Raw genomic sequence first — 17,232 nt, 5'->3', positions numbered from 1 at the left:
ATCAGATGGCTCTGCTCCTTCTGCCTGATTCTCCACGGCACAGGGAGATCTTCTTGGCAGAAGCCCCTCTGCCCACGCACCCTGCAATTATGCTCTTTGTTTTTGTTTGTTTTTAAAGTTGACTTAATATCCAGGTTTGTTTAAAGAACCTGGACTCCAGATGTTGCACCACTGTCAACCTTTCTCCCTGTGTTCTCTCTTCAAGCTCCAGGGCTCAGAGGCATATGAATCTGAGGATGAGCTTCGTCACCCACAACTTCATGGGGCTCTACAGTTTGTGAAGGGCCGTCGCATGCCTTTGCTCACCCAGGCCTCCTCAGATAGGTGGGGCCCCTGGTGTTAAGACAGCATTCCCGATGAGGATGCTGAAGCCCAGGGAGAGAGAGCGGTCTGCACTACTGGATGAGGGCTCAGACCCACATGGGCCCGTTTCCCAACTTCTGAAGAGGAGGCTGTGGGGTAGGGGAGGGGTGGGACATCCAGCCTGGCTCCATCTGAAAATAACTGCAGGTGTCAAGGCTAATCTATAAAATAACCCCGTCATCATCTTGGCGAAAGACTTTTACTGGAGGAGCTTAACTCAGCGGTTTCTTCTCAGGAACTGACTTACAACCAAAAAATGTGAATGTGTTAGATGTGGGCCAAGGAGACAGGAGATCGGCCCAGGAGGCTCGTGGGGAGAAGGGGTGAGGCAGGGTCCGACTCCCAACCCGGGAGCCAGGTGGACGGCATGGTCCATGCCTGCTGGAGTGTTGTCCACTCTGAGCCTCCATCTGCTGATTTGTATAATGAGAGAGTAAGAGCACCTGCCTGATAGTCTTGTCACTGGAGGGCCGTAGCCGTTAGCACAGGGCCTGGCACATAGAGAGTTCTCACTAATGTCAGCTCTGATCAGAGTAAAGGACAAGGAGCTCGACACCTTTTGCATCCCTCACTGCTTGGCCTCCTCCCCTGCTCATAGCCCGGGCTTAGTAGGAAGGGGCTTGCCCTTGGTCACCAAAGCCTTCTGCTTAAAAACACAGGTCCCCAGAGAAGGGACCGGGACACTGTCACTATGGCCACTTTGGATGGTCAAGGAAGAAATACTGAGAGCTTTGGGGGACAAAGGATTTCTCCAAGACCTCATCTGAGGAAGCATTCCGTAGAAAACATAAATCCTGGATCGACTCTACATCTGAGTTTTATGGCTATGAGAAGTTAAACTCTCTGAGCCTCCGTGTTCCTGTGTTCACTGGATATGATAATACTCAGATCATTCTCCTGAGAAGGGGGTGTTGGGGGATTGTATGAGATCCAACTTGAAAAGCTCCTAAGGCAAATGCTCCGTGAATGCTCATTCTATTCCCCAGTTCTTGCACACAGAGGTCCTCAGATTTACTATGCACGTAAATCCCTAGGGCCTTTTGTTTAAATACAGATTCTGATTCAGCAGGTCTGGAACCTGAGATTCTGCATTTCTAACAAGTCACCAGGCCATGCTGCCGGCCTGTAGGCCACACTGCGTGGGAATGCTCTAGGAGTCCAGTGTGGTGGCCGCTAGTCACAGATGGCTACTGAGAACCAACATGGGGCTGGTCAGAAATGAGATGTACTAGAGAGGCAAATGACATGCTGGATTTCAAAGACTTAATCCAAAGAAAAGAATGTAAAATATCTCATTAAGATTTTTAAAATTTTATTACATGTTGAAATGATAACATTTTGGATATCTTGGATTAAATTAAATCTATTCTTAATTTCCCTTCTTTCTTTTATTGGCATGGCCACCAGAAAATCGAAACTTACTCAAGCTGCTGGCCTTGTGTTTCCAGTGGACAGTGCTATCCTAGGGTATTTAGGCTTGGATGCGCTGCATGCACACGCACGCGCACGCACACGCACACACACGCACTCACGCACTCACACGCTCACGCACTCACGCACTCAGCAGTCCCTTCTCCTCCTAGCACCTAGCACAGTTTCTGGCACCAAGTAAGGGACTAATAAGCCCTTGCTGGGTGAATGTGCAAAGAGGATGCCCACAAATGTAGCCCCAAAAGACATGGGTCCCACCCACTGATGAAGGGACCTCAGCTGCACAAGAGAGCAGGCGGGGGCTGAGCAGGTGGCCGTGCCCAAAGAATCACCATCTCCCCCTTGCAGTTGACCCTGACCTGCCACCCATCCATTCTCCATCCTCCTCAGCCCCACCCTCTGCTCTTTTCAAGGTTCTGATAGCAAAGAAAAAAGGGAATTCTAGTGCTCGCTCCCCAGAGCTTGCCAGATAAAGAGGATCGTCATGGGATCGCCTGGAGTCCAGGAACCAACCCCTCTGCACCACGCAGGCTTCCTGCCTTCCCCAAAAGCCACCTCCGCTAACCTGTCCCCCTCCCCCAGGGTGCTCTTTGTGGTCCTCGCCGCATCCCTGCTTGGGGGGTGGGGGTGGGAAAGCCCATGAGCACGGGGAGGCGGGGAGGGGGGCACAGGCAAGACATGAACTTGCACAGACCTCCCTGAGCCCCTATCACAGCCCAAGAGGCTCTCAGAGAAAGAGATGGAAAGCAGCTTCTGAAGATGCCCCCCCACCCCCTGCCACCTCCACCCTGGAATTAGCAGGGAAGAAGAAAGGACAACTCAGTCCAGATTCCCACCTCTTTTATACTCCCAATGACCAGCGTCAGGTTTCAGGACACTGCAGGCTGAGAGCTGGGAGTATGGGGTGTCTGGAGGGAAAACCAGCCCAGGAAAGGCTCTAGCGAGCCAGGGGTAACCTTAGGGTACCCAGGAACTGGGCTCTGCCCCAACCGCCGGGCTCTGAGCTGATTTCTGCCCCTTCATGGGGCGCCGACTATGTGTACATGAGGCCCACACCATCCCACTTCCATAGCTCCCATACCCTCCTCCTGACGAGATCCCCTCCAAACCTCTGACACTGAGCAGGACAAAGAGAATTCTTGAAGCATGTGAACTTACCAGAGGTCAGGGGAAGAATCTGCCTTCATGGTGAGGCTTTGGAGGCCTGAGTGGTTGTTGTCGCTGAATGTGGGCAGCTCTAGAGGAAAGTCAGAAAGTGGGAGGGGAGCAGCAATCCCATCTGGGGAAGGGGCTCAGCAGGTGGGGCAGGGGCTGTTCCAAAGGAGGAGGCCAAATGGATGGATTTGGACAGAGCCTGGAGGAGGCCCCTCTCCTCTTTTCTCTGAGAGAAGGTGCTCTGCTCCCCCCTGGAAGCTGGGGAAATAAGGGTCTGTCTGGGGGAGGGTAGCAGAGGGGCTGGAGACCGCCTCAGAGAAAATTAAATTGCACTTGAGGGCAAATTCTATTAGGGAATAGAGCCTGTCTCTCAACAGCCTGCGTCCATTTAGGTGATTAGTTCAGCCCAGCACCTCCACCCCAGAGCCTGGTGAGCTCTGTCCCTCTGCTGGGGGAGCCAGGCTTGTGGCCTCTGGGGACCCAGCTGCCCCTGCTCCCCGCTCTTGCCCCCCAGCCAACCCTGGGAGGACCCTTCTCTCAACACTCACAGCCCCCAAGCTCTTTGACAGTGGCCAGGAGGGCATGAACACCCCAGTGTTCGCCTAGAACATCCCGGGCCGTGGGGGTGTTCTGGAACAGACACGGAAAACAAGGGGAGGCCACACCAGAGAGAATGGAGACCAGACTTCCCCTGATGAGGGAGAGCCCACTGGACACTGGGATGGGCAGCAGGCTGGAAAGCAGGAAGGATCTGGGTAGGGGAATAAGGGAGAAGAAAGAAGGTGGCCCGGTGAGTGAATGGGCAAGTATAAAAACAAGGACAGGAGCAAGAGGTAGGGCTCGGATCAGCAGAATTTGGAAGTAGGTACAGAGAAATATAAGTGGCTGATATTTGGAGAATGTCAAATGTAATGACTAATAGAATGTAATGGTAAATGGTGTCATGAATTCATCTGGAAAATGGGCATAATCGTAATAAATTGTACCTTACGGGGCTGGGTAGTGGTGCCCAGTGGTGCCACTTTAATGCACATTCTAAGAGTTCAGCAAGTGTTGAGGCTTATGATTAGCCATTGGTGCTGTGTTCATACACTTGACGCTGGATGCAAGCTTTGGCAGCAGGGTCTAGACCTGAGGCGCCGGGAGGGCCCGCTTACCAGCCCCCAACCTCCCAGCCCCAGTGGCACTTCAGGTCCCTGCTTCACAGGCCAGTCACAAGTGGCTGGACCCTCCCCCAGACCCTGTTGGCCACCTGCCCATGGAGATGGTCCCTCCTCTCCTTCAATATTGGCCAGTGATAGGGGCGCCTGGGTGGCTCAGTCGTTAAGCGTCTGCCTTCGGCTCAGGTCGTGATCCCAGGGTCCTGGGATCGAGCCCCGCAACAGGCTCCCTGCTCAGCGGGAAGCCTGCTTCTCCCTCTCCCACTGCGTGCCACTCCCCCTGCTTGTGCTTGCTCTCTCTCTGTCAAATAAATAAAAAAATAATAAAAAAATTAAAAACATTAAAAAAAAATGTTAGCCAGTGATAGAGTTTGCTTGATTTCCCTCAGTTTCTGGCTATACAATTATTTCATTTGCTTAATAAAACTTTATTAAGCACCCCCGAAATGTATCTTGAAGAGAACAGTGCACAGTTTCCCGAACAAGGAGAAACAGGTACTGAGAACATGTAATGGGACATAAGGCATTGTCTCTGGCCTGTGGCATGAATTGTTCTAGTGTCTGTGACCCTCCTCTTCCAGGCTCTTCTATCGCCCACCCAAGTGCCCTGGGACACAGGATTCCAGCCCCGAGTGAGCTTAACCTTTAAACCAAGGGTTAAGCGGTATATTTACGTAGCTGGGGTGGTTGTACCAGACCACATAGCAAGGGATTTGTGTTCCATGGAGGTGTTCAGAAAGGGAAGGCCCTGAGGGAGGGAAAGAGAAAGTGTGTGGTGTGCTGGGGACGGGGATGTCCCCAGTCTTGAGGCTGCGGGCAGGTTCGTGGTATTGTTGACTGCGGCCTGAAGAGCGAAGCCCAGGCGCCTTCTGCCTTCTGCGGCCAGCCTGTCAGTGGGACGGCTCCTGCCCAGAGATGGGCTCCAGTGAGCCTCTACCCAGACTCCGCCCCCTGCCCAACGTCAGGGTGAGAGTTTAGCATCTGAAGGCACTTGGTGAGTCCTGGGAACTAACTGGTGTTACAGATAGCCTGGAGGCTGCTGGTCTGTCTCCCAAGGTCCGGCTTCCCGGCCTCAGACACCCCAATAGTGTTGACAAGGCCCCTGATCCCTAAGAATACCCTCTACCCATTCACCCCCTTTACTAACAAGGGGCAGACCCCCCTTAGGATTCTAACGATCTTCATGACAAGAACATTCCTGATAACATGCCCTTGACTGGACTTGGGTACCCCTATCCTGGTCCAGGCACATAGTTACGGGGGCCCTCTCGGGTGGTTCTGAGAAGGCATTCAAGGACTGTTGATTCTCATGGGCCTCACCCTCCAAAGGCAATCTTACTGCAAGAGGGTTCAGCGCTGGAGTCCTTGGGCAAGTTGTTTAACCACAGGAGTTAACACCTGCCTCTCAGGATGAGGCTCAGGGCCGGGCTCTTAAGAGGCCTCCGTAGATGGTAACAAATGCTGTTATGAGGTCCTCTGCCCCTTTCTTTACACCTCTCTGCTGACAATAAAGAACCGGTCTTATTTACCATTACGCTTCCAGGGCCCAGCCTATTACGGCGTCTTCGTAAATACCTGTTACGTGAACGGGTGAGGGAGAAAGGGAGTTCCTAAGTCATCCACTGCTACAGCCCAGGAACGGGAGAAGCCTGAGCACATCCTCCCTGGGGCGGTGGTGAGGCTCCGAGCAGCTGTGCCCTGAGCACGGAGCTCCGCTGGTGGCCCTGTCAGGCCTGGTTAGGCTGTCGGACCCGTTATTGGTGTGGTCGCCGGCTGGATCCTCACAGTTACAGCTGTCAGGGCCCCGCTTACCTCTCGCCCCTAATGGGCCCTGGCTTTTTATGGACTTCCTGCTCTCCCTCGGCTCTCTGCAGACTTTATTACATGGGTCCGGGGTCCCCGTGATGAGTTTAAGAAGGAGGGGAAAGCCTGGGATGGTGACCTGGTCATGGAGATGCAGGAAAAGCCACATCAGCCTCCTACTTCAGTCCCTGTCGCTGCAGGGAGGCTGGGGGCTCCCGCCTGCAAACCCTCAGATGGCTTCCCCAGGCCCAGGATGCAAGCTGCTCCTCTCCTCCTCTCCAAGTGCTCGCCCCTCCTCACCTCCAGCACCCAGTCCCAGGTGCCTCCAGCAGCACAGAACCAGGTCCTCAGACTGGAAGCGACCGAGAGGACTTGTAGCCTAGCCCCTGCCCCAGCCCCTGTCTGCGCACCCCTGCCTCAGCCCCTGTCTGTGCACCCCTGCAGGGCAGGCATCCGGGGCTCTCTCTTTTCAGAGGCAGTCCAGGCCATTTCCAGGCAGTTCTGCACAGGACTATCACCATTCCCCCAAAGTCGACCTTTGAATAAATTCGGTTGAAAGTGTGATCTTGCTGGTGTGTGCGTGCCTATTACATATGCTTTATAGTTAGCACTTGCATTGTTGCAAATACTTTCAAAATGACCTTAGCATCTGGAGTTACTTGCTTTTCCACCATTTCCTTAACCTGCAATGATAGGAGTAAGAGGTGATCTCCACAACTAGATCTTGGCTTTTTCAAAGGGGCCCACTGACGTGTCACTGGATTTTAGATTGTTGACTCTTTCCTGAAAACACAAAAATGAATCGCTCTCAAAGATTTAGTTACAATTCGGGGGGGCCCCACCCTTGAGGACTATGCACACCACGCCACATGCTCATGCCCGGAGCAGACCTTTGGTGTTTATACCAGTCAGAAAAGGCCACGTGGTAGTGTGTCACACTGGTGACCCCGAATGAACTCCATCTCTGGTATTTGCAACCTTGTGGAGCCCCCTCCCCTTGACTCTGGGCTGGGTCTGTGACTGAGGGGACAAAGTGTCGGGAGCAGCACTTCCGTGGGAGACTCTTGGTTCCACAGTCTGAAGCGTCCGCCACTGTGGCCTGAGGTAGCAAGTCCCCTCCACCCCCAAAACACACGCACAACTTTGCTTCGGTCTGTGCAGTTACAGAAACGGGACAGTGGTGACAGGAAGTGTTGCTCAGGCCACCGGCTGAACACAGAAAGGAATTCTGCCATGGAGAAGCAGAGTTAGCCCCATGTTCCGCCCCTCCGCCCCCCAGCTTCCTTCAGGCTGGTAATCCACCGTGAAGGCTGCATTTCACACTTGCCACTCTGGAACAGGCCTGCAGGGAATTGCTCCTGCAGAGTGAAAATTGGAACTTGTCAGGGTAATTTGTCCATTTTACCACACACATTTCAGGGCTGGGGCTCATGGTCTGGCCCCGGACTGGCCGTGAATGAAACTGGTCTCGGGGAGCCCCTCGCACTCGGCTGGGAGAGGGCTGGGACAGTCATTGTCCTGCCATCGAGGTCTCCTCCTCAGTGCCCCCCCCTCCCTGATCCCAGTGCTGAGACTCTCCCGCCAGGCCTCCCTACGGGTTCGGGGGTTGTCCTGGGGCCCGAGGGGGGGTTTAGACACTGCAAATACCTCTTCCCAGCCTGTCAACCCTCTGCTCACTCGCCTGTGGTGTCCTTCATCCAACAGAAACTGTTCATGTGGTCTACGAAATCTGTCTCCTCTTCACCTTGTGGGTGGTGCTCTTTGGTTCTTAAGAAGTGCTTTTCCCTCCCTGTGTTGCAATGATACGCTCCCACATGCTCTTTTATTAGCTTTGTAACTTTTAATCTTTCACGTTTAGGTTTTAAATCCATTTGGGCTCATCTTCGGTGCAAGGCAGAGGTCCCGTTTCCTTTTCCTCCATATAGTGAGCCAGTTTCCCACCACCTCTGGCCGATCGGTGTCTAATGCTCTCCTAGTCCTAGCTCACGGGTCCCCATAGTCATGGGTCCTCCTTTGAACTTTTTATTATGAGCCATTGGTTCCTATGGTAAAAATCACACTTAAAAAAAGTTCTCAAAGGGCAAGTCCCCTACTCTACTCCCTTTCCCCCCTCAGACTGACTTAGTAATCCATGGACCTTTAATTACCTATATACATTTTAGAAAAAGGTTGCCCGTTTTGGCTCAGGGCATGAGTTTTACAAAAAAAAAAAAAAAAAAAAAAAATCCATCTGGACTTTTGATTGGTGTTACACTGAATTTCAGGTTAATTTGAAGAGAACTTTTCTCTCTTACAATGTTGACCTGCCCATCCATAACCACAGACTGTCTCTCAGTGTAGTGAGATCTTCATGTCCTAAGGAAGAAAGTCCTGCTTCTTTTCTCCTGTAGCATGATCACTCTGTGAGATCCTTGTTCCTTTATTTCTTTACCTGATTGGAGTCTGTCTCTTCCTCCCATCTCGTCACAAAATGTCATCAGAGATCCTCCTTTTACTCCTCTCTGCGTCCCCAGTGCCTGGATGTCCCTGACCCTACTTTGCTGCTGAAAAAAACCCCGAGAGTGGGGGAAAGCTGAACGTCCCGCGGTGGCAGAGGTAGCCAATGCGCCAGTGGCTGTGATTCTGAGGAAGATAAGCAAGGAGAGGCCTCCTGGGGCCACTGTGGGGAGGCATGTTACTAACCCAAGCAGTGTGGGCTCTCTCCCTGTGGATCAGAGCGGGGCGGCCACAGGCAAGAGGGGAGCATCCCTCGCAGGACCGGCGGGAGGAGGCTTCCAGGGCTGGAGGAGTGAAGGGAACTCCTCCGGCTGCCAAGACAGGGAGCCGGCTTGCAGAGGAAGCCTCGGTCAACGTTGGGCTGCAGCCATGGGGGGACTTGGAGAGAGGTGCCCAGGGAAGGCCGTCAGCGGCACCGGAAGCCACAACTGGAGCTCGGAAGGGGGACCGGGAAGGGGCTAGAGCAGGGTGCCCCCCAGAGACAGGACCCCGCATGGGTTGGCCGTCCGTGTCTGTGACGCGGGAGGGTCTTCGAGATGTAGCGTGAAGTGACACACAAGGTGCCGGTGGTGTGTGTAGTGTGTGTCTCTCCCTGGGTCTGCAGAGAACAGGTCTGAAAGGACGCACGAGAAGCCAGGGGCACCGTCGGCTTCCAGGGAGGGACCTGAGAGCCTGGCAGGCAGGCCAGGGACAGACACCTGGCACTCTAGGTCCTTTTGAATTTTTAGAACACTTAATCGCGTATAACCTATTGAAAACAATGAGTGACACAAAATCTTTTTAAAAAGAACCCAGTAGGGGCACCTGGGTGGCTCAGTTGGTAAAGCATCTGCCTTTGGCTCAGGTCATGATCCCGGGGTCCTGGGATTGAGCCCCACGTCGGGCTCCCTGCTCAGTCAGAGGGAGCCTGTTTCTCCCTCTCCCTCTGCATCCCTCTCCCTCTGCTGCTCCCCCTGCTTGTGCTCTCTCTCTCTGTCAAATAAATAAATAAAATCTTTAAAAAAAAGAACTTTAAAATCCTTTAATCCTATATATTTTCCTTGTTATTCTTTCTTTTCAATACATTTGAAAATACATTTTCAAAAGAAATGTATTTATTGCAAAAATTCAAAAAGGTATTTAAGTATTTAGGTCAGAGCCAGGACTAGGGTGAGGCTATGGAGACACCCAGGGTCCCCAGTTTAAGGCAGCGCTCACTCTCAGGTGCCAACCCTGAGGATAAGGGTCTCCTTAAATTTTGTGCCCCTGGTAACTTCCTTGCCTCACTCTAGTCCCAACCCTGATTCCAGGCCACCCTAACCTCACTTTGTAGATATAACCACTGGTCAGAGTTTGGTGTATAGTCTTCCAGACTTTTGGTAGACAAACATCAACATTTATATATCTCTATATAACTATAACTACATACATTCTTGGTTTTTTAAGATTTTATTTTAATCTTTTTAAAGACTTATTTATTTATTTGAGAGAGAGAGCCCGAGTGGTGGTGGGGGAGAGGCGGAGGGAGAGAGAGAATCTTGAGCAGGCTCCATGCCCAGCATGGTGCCCGATGTGGGGCTCGATCCCACGACCCTGAGATCATGAGCTGAGCTGAAATCAAGAGTCAGATGCATAACCGACTGAGCCACCCAAGCACCCAATATTTTATTTTTAAGTAATTTCTACGCCCAACGTGGGGCTCAAACTTATAACCCCAAGATCAAGAGTCACACGCTCTTCTGAGTGAGCCAGCTGGTGCCCTCTACATGCACTTTTAAATAATAAATAAATGTGGTAATATTTATGTTTACAGAAATGTATCCTTCTTGGGCATCTATGTCAATACACGTGAACTGATCTCATTCTTTTTTTTTTTTTTTTTTTTAAAGATTTTATTTATTTGACAGAGAGAGACACAGTGAGAGAGGGAACATAAGCAGGGGAAGTGGGAGAGGGAGAAGCAGGCTCCCTGCGGAGCAGGGAGCCCGATGCGGGACTCAATCCCAGGACCCTGGGATCATGACCTGAGCCGAAGGCAGACGCTTAACGACTGAGCCACCCAGGCGCCCAACTGACCTCATTCTTACAATTGCACGTTTCATAATAGCCACATCCCTTTGTCATATTTAAGGCACATATTTTCCCAGTTTTTTAACATGTAGCTTGATTTCACTTTTAACTTATTTTTTAAAATTGGTGGAGCAAACACTCACTTCAGTTATATTTTCCATGGCTTTTATGCTTACAAAAACAGTGAAGTATTTGACGATATTTTCCTATGCCTTGTTCTTTTTACATCACTGCGTATGGTGTGAAGGTGGGCTCTTAGCTGAATTTTCCTCAAATAATCAATATTCTCCACATCATTTGCTAAACAGCCCTTCTCTCTTCAAGGCAGAACTCTGTGACCCTCAGAAGCTTTGATGTTTGAGGACTCAGCGGGGACACCGCAGAGCAGGTTCAAGCTAGACAAGGTTCTTCTTCTTCTTTTTTTTTTTTTAAAGATTTTATTTATCTGACAGAGATACAGTGAGAGAGGGAACACAAGCAGGGGGAGTGGGAGAGGGAGAAGCAGGCTTCCCGCGGAGCAGGGAGCCCGATGTGGGGCTCGATCCCTGACCTGAGCCGAAGGCAGACGCTTAAGGACTGAGCCACCCAGGTGCCCCGCTAGATGAGGTCCTTGGTCCCAACCACACCCTGCACTTCTGGGGTGGAGAGTCTTCCAGACACACAGTGGGGAGAGGCAAGTCATGCCCTCTCGGTGGTGGAGGAGGGGGGTTTAGCAGGCAACACGGAGGCCCATTTTCCTCTGGATGAGCCCGGCAGCCCCAGGGAAAGGCCTTTTGCTCTCAGTATAGAGATGAGCAAGTCTTGCCAAAGAGGTACCTGGAAACTTGCGAGCCCAGCCATAACGGATCTCACCCTAAAATCTAAACAGATGCTCCTGGAGTCTTCCTTGACTCCCCCAAGGTCAATGCCCCCGTGGAGCACCCCCTAACATCATTGCCTCATGTTGGCAGAGGTCCCCCACTTTTGCCTTATGACTTCTAGATTCTTTCCTTCCTGCCTGTGACCCAAGCCCAGCCCACACATTCCCTCGGCAGAGGTGAAGCCTAGAGAGAAGGGGCCAGGGAGGGGGAGCAGAGAGATGGGGCCACCAACCCCTGGGCTCCAGCCACCCTCCTGGAGGTGCTCACTAGGGGTGCTCTCTTCCAGAGCAGAGACCAAAGCTTTGAGGGGTCCCTGAGTGTGGTGAGCAGAGTCGCTCCAGGAGTTGGGATCCCGAGGGCATGGGGCCACTCACTATCAAGGAGATTGCACTGCCGGGGCCCAGGCAGGAGGGCTAAGACCCAGCGCAGGAGAGAGAGGAATGAGAAGGGCAGTTGTTTTTCCTCTTGGGTGTGAGGGAGCCCCCAGGGCTGCAGAGGAAGGGAGAAAGCAAGTGTGAGGGACAGTCGGGGCGAGGTTGAAAAAGCCAGGAGAAGCCAGGGCTCTCCGCTATTGTGGGGGATGCAGAGGCAGGCCTGAGGAAGGGGCAAGCCAGCCACAGAGGATCAGGGGTGAAAATTAAATTGCTCTCCTTGGAGTTTGGTTTCGTTCTTAAAGCTGTGTATATGTGAATGGGGAAATCTTATCAACCTGCCTAAGAAGCAGCCTTTGCCCTCATAGGAGGTTGGCCCTGAAATGAGGCGAAGGGGAAGAATAGGGACATTAGGGAGGGGTCCTTGGGCTTGCCCTGGAGCTGGCCCAGGGAGGCGGTCCTGGAGGGACTCAGGCAGTGCAGGGGCAGAGGACACCTGTGGGGTGCAGGCTGCAGGCTGGTATGAGTGAGCGTTCCCTTCTCATAGTTGTCCTGGGCTTCCAGAAGGACACAAATCATATAAGCTACGATTTCCTTTGGCCAGGAGTCCTTTCTGGAAGGTTCTGAAGGGACAAGCCCCTCACTGAGCTGACAAGGAATTAGCTGAAATCACTCTCAGAGATGTAAAGGCCCCCTAGGGACCATGAAGCTTCATCTGAGGCCTTCACCTTAGATGTGAGGAGGCTGAGACCCAGGAGCGGACTGGTTCACCCACTGTCAGATGCAGCTGGTTAGCAGCCAAGCCAGGGGAATGAACCAGATCTCCTCCTCCTCCTTCCACTGCTGGTCACTTTCTCCAGGGCCAAGACTGTGTGGGTCCCCTAGAGCCTATTCCTCACCCCCACACCCAGGGAATGATGTGCTGCACCGGCCCCCCACCCCTACCCCATGCCAAGGCTACCAGGCTGGGGGGGGGCCACCCCCTGGGACCTCACCAGCCTGGCGGTGGCTTCTGAACAAAGCAGCCCCTTGGGCTTGTGGTTCCCCCACTTCCCTCCCACTTCCTGGCTTCTCATCCTTCAGGCCTCAGGGAAGCCTCCCCCAATCCCTCCTGCTGGTCCCTCCTTAAGGAGCATTTAGCACATTTTCCTCTCCTCTGTCTCTTCCTCTAGCTTGGAAACTCCACAACAGCGGGAACCTCATCTTCTGTGTACCCCCGGCTTTAGTCCAGTGCAGCACCGAAAAAATCCTTAAATTTTTTTAAAGATTTATTCATTTTGAGAGAGAGAGAGAGCAGGGAAGAGGGGCAGAGGGACAGGAAGAGAGAATCCTCAAGGAGACACCCCCGTGGATCTCAAGACCCTGAGATCATGACCTGAGCCGAAATCAAGAGTCGGACGCTCAACCGACTGAGCCACCCAGGCACCCCCTAAATTTTTTTTTAACAAAAGATTTTTTCTACATTTTTTTACTGAGAATTTCTTGTATTCACTATTTTTCTTTCTTGGACTTGGCATGGGCTTTCCCCTCGGCCTGTGATGCCTTTTTCCTCCTCATTTTCCTTGCTAACACCCACTCATTTTTCAAAAGGCAGCTCAGTTGCCTCCATCTCTTAAGAAATCATTCTTTAATGCTCAGTAGGTAGCATCCCAGGGAGCGGGGAATTTCTCTGTTCGGTCCCAGAACAACTAGCCTTTGCTTTGCAGGACTCCTCTGAGGACCCTCTCCTGCGTGGGGGCTCTCCCAGGATGCAGAGAACCATCTAGAACGGCAAGCAGAGTTCAAGTCGCAGAAGCCTGGGCTCCCAGCCTGGCAGATGGGTTGCAGGGAGGGGACGGGCTGGTGGGCAAGCCAGTTTGCCGATGCCGCTGAGCGCGCCCTGGGGAAATCAAGGTGAAAGGCAGCAGCCCCGCTAAGGAGGGGGCCCACCCTTGTTTATCAATCAGAGCGGCTGGGACAGCCCAAGAAAGGCTTGGCTGTGAGAAGGAGGCCCACACCCACTGCCGGGGCCCTCCTGGGGCCTGACTCACTGGCGCTAGAAGGGCTCTCTGCCCTTGACATTGTGTCAGGTCCCAGGTGGTCTTGGCCCAGTGTGCACTGGCCCTGGGACCTCTTTCTCCTTCTTGCAGGCCAGGGTCACCCTGCCCTGGGTGCTGGCCTGTCAGCCTCCCAGCCAGGCCCCAGTGGGGCAGGGGGAGAGGGGCAGAGCCGGCTTAGGAGAGCAGAGGGGACAGATGGAGGAGCGACTCAGAGAGGGAACCTGCAGGCAGACGACAGGCCCGCAGAGAGGCTCCAGGCTGGACTCTATCCGGCTAAAGAGGTAACACAGGGCTGACAGAAGCAGGGATTGGGGGGCTTCTGACCCCTGCCTGTGCTCCCCATCCCAGCTGCCCTCGCAGAGGGAGCCTGCTTGGCATCCCCCCTGCTCCACCCAGTGCCAAGGCCATCTGAGCAGAGTGAAGATGTCAAAGAGAAAACCCCAAATCGGATTGGGGCTCCTGCCCCCCTTAATGAGGTTCATTACCAGCTGCTCCGAGCCTTGCAAACCCGGCGGGCCGGATTAGGGGCAGGCTCTCCGATCCGGCTGACTCCTCCCTGCTGAAGAGCTGGTGCAGTCCTGCTCTCACAAACCCTCTCCTTCCTTGAGAGAGCGCGGGAGATGCAGAAGGCGCAGCTGTGGAGGGCTGCGCAGGTGCAGAGGAAGGTTCCAGGAGCAGAACTGGAAGCACAGAGGAAGGGGCTCCAGGGGAAGCTGGGGAAACAGGAGGCGGCGGCATGAGACCTCCACCAAGCTCTGTGCCCCGGCGCCCGTGGAGATGGAAGGGGCAGCGCAGGAGGACCCCATCCAGGAGAAAGGGGCGGTGCCAGGGCACCTTGTCCCCTGCAGGGCAGGAGCTACGTGAGCCAAGGGCAATCACATCAGGCTGGATGCCTACAGAGGCTGGATTCTGTGCATTCTGGACACGAGGTCCCCAAACAGCAGGTTAAAGAACACACCAGGGCTTGCTTTAACAAAAATAATTTATTCCGCAACCCTCCCAGGCAGTGGGGTAGAGTGGGAATCAAGCATGTGTACAGAGCCACCCTCCCCTCTGACCCTTTTAACCTCTACACGATGGGAGGTGGACCCTCAAGAGAGGATACGCCCCTCACTCCAGCACCCTCCACATTCAAAGATTAGCATCTGTTTTGGAGACCAAAATCAAAAGACAAAAGACCCAGCTCCAAAAGGGGTAGAGTCCACTAGGGAGGAGCCAAAGCACATTTGAAGCAACCGTCTTTTCCCTGAGGCTCCCCTCTTCCCTCACAGCTAGGCCCAGAGCCAAGGCACTAAAGACACCAGTAACTCTCCCTAAATCCCATACTAGCCCCCCTCAGGTCCCGCCTAAGCCAGCCGCTCACCACCCAGCCCCCTGGCCATCACCTGCCCAAGTCCACACCAGCTCCAGCAGCGGAGGTCTGGGGAAGGAGCCAGCAGCTCTCCTCCCTCCAACCCTGACCCCAAGCCTCACCTGGGAGACCAGCAGGACTTTCAGAAGCTTCCAGACCAACCCCCCCCCACACCCAAAAGCACACCCCGCCCTGGAGATACGAGGGGCTGGAGGATGTACAGGCCACGGAGGGCCTTCCTTCTCTGGCACAAAGGCCTCTTTGCATCCTGAAGGGAGGAGGATGGACGGAGCCCTGGAATATAGTGAAGAGTTCTGCTCTAGCCCACTAGGCCGGGGAACCCTCCTCTGGGTGGGGAACCTGGGGATCCATGGCCTTGCTTGCCCCAGTTTAGGGCCAAGACCAGATGGAGACACGGAAGCTTCAGCGAGAACAGGCAGGACTTCAAATAAGGTAAGAGAGAGGAATCTGGTGCTGGGAGGCCAGGGACTGAGCCTCCCAACCGCTCTGCCCAAGGCTGCCCTCTGCTGTGCTGTCAGATGAACACAAACCCTACGCATGCTCTCATGTCTATGGAACATTCCTTCCCAGAGGGCCCAAGGAGGTTCACTGGAGCAACTGGTTTCCCTGGATTTCCCGGGACAAGGAACACGGGGAGAGGGGCGAGGGGCAGGGGGCTGGGAGAGCACCACGAGTGGCAGCTCCCGTCCCTGCCCCCCTCCCAAGTCAAACGGTTCAGGCTGTGGGGTGGCCCGCATGGCCCTTCAGCGCCCTCATCCTGGCCCGGAAGTAGGTGTAGACGGCCAGGAGGCCCATGAAAGACAGGGAGTAGAGCCCCACACAGAGGCTGATATCCAGGTGGGAGAAGTTCCCTCCCAGCACCTGCAGCCACTGGTCCTGGCCCCGCATGGGCGCAGCCTCCAGCCCCCCATCAGGGATGCTGGCCAGCTGCTTCGAGCTGCGACCTAATCGCCTTAGCTCTGCAGGGCCTCTGGGGAGGTTCTTCTCCGCCAGGAACTCAGCCAGCAGTACGGCTCCTGTGTCCCGCTTGCTCAAGTGTGGCTGCCCTTTCGGCTGCTCCACCTCGTCCCTCTGAAGCTCTGCTGTGTCGGCTGGGGTCATACTGGGGCCAAGGAGCACATCCTGGGGGTGACTCGCCCTGAGCCTCTCGGCTGGAACGTCAGGAACAGCGGTTCCGGGGGACTTGGTCCCGGGGCCCACCTCGATCCCCGCCTTCTCGGGGCCCAGAGTAAAATTCCCGGCTGCCATCCTCTGGGCAAGCATCCGGGGGCCCGGCCGAGCGGAAGGCATGTCCCGGACGATGTTGCTTGGGGAGAAGTGGGTCCTGAGGAATCGGAGGGTGTTGTCCAGGTCCCACACAGGCGTGCCCCGAAGCTCGTTGTGGCAGGAGGCACAGAGGTCGCGGGGCGGCCACTGCACCTTGGGGAAGTGGGGGTCCTCGCTGGCAGCGCCTGCGGAGGGGAGCACACACGGGCTGGCGGTGACCCCTGGGCCCACCTCGGAGCCCAGACCCCATTCCTCACTCAGAGTGCTCGCGTCCTCATCTGCAGAAAGGGCTCCCCGCTGCCCTCAGAGGTGACGGGTGGGGGAGATGCACAGGGCCCACGGGGCCCGCCAGCGGTGCTGGGGCTGCTCTGGCCACGGAGGCCTCCCACCCTGCAGTCGCCACAGCCTGCCAGGGGTGGACAACAGCCCCCTGCTGCCCCTTCCTTACTTTGGTAGTTAAAGGGAAAATGTGTTTTATTATTTCTTTTTTTTTGGTTTTGTTTTTTTTGGGGAAAATGTGTTTTAAAACAAGAGTTCGTGGCACGTGGTCATCCCACAGGTGTTCTCCCGTATGCCATAGCAGCCCTCTCTGGGGTAGGGGTCAGTGGGATTTCCTGCTCGGGTGGGCTCTGAGGGGTGGGCGTAGGGGCGCCTGGGGGCCTGGATGGGGAAGAGGGCACTCGGGAGAGTCAGGAAGCACTGGCCCAGGGTTGCCCGGGGACGGCCATCAGCCCAGATCTCTTGGAGGAGGCAGCTCTCCTAAAGGATTTCACAGGGGCAGAAAAAGGTGCTGGCCAGAATGAAGCAGCGGCAAGTGATGTGAAAGTCCAAATGGTTATTTTGGGGAGGGGACATCGAGTAAATTCC

General features: G+C 54.4%; 1 protein-coding gene across 1 annotated transcript in view; it reads right to left on the bottom strand.

Annotated features, from left to right (window-relative positions):
- Positions 1–14,691: 14,691 nt before the first annotated feature.
- QSOX1 (quiescin sulfhydryl oxidase 1) overlaps positions 14,692–17,232 on the bottom strand; it is a 33,961-nt gene continuing 31,420 nt past the window's right edge. The window contains exon 12 of the mRNA XM_021682765.2: positions 14,692–16,550. Coding sequence (XP_021538440.1) covers positions 15,814–16,550 — 737 coding nt within the window. The 3' untranslated portion in view covers positions 14,692–15,813. The remainder of the gene's footprint in view (positions 16,551–17,232) is intronic.

The sequence above is a fragment of the Neomonachus schauinslandi genome, chromosome 6, assembly GCF_002201575.2.
Source record: "Neomonachus schauinslandi chromosome 6, ASM220157v2, whole genome shotgun sequence".
NCBI classification, from domain to species: Eukaryota; Metazoa; Chordata; class Mammalia; order Carnivora; family Phocidae; genus Neomonachus; species Neomonachus schauinslandi.
This window is presented reverse-complemented; position numbering and strand designations above follow the sequence as displayed.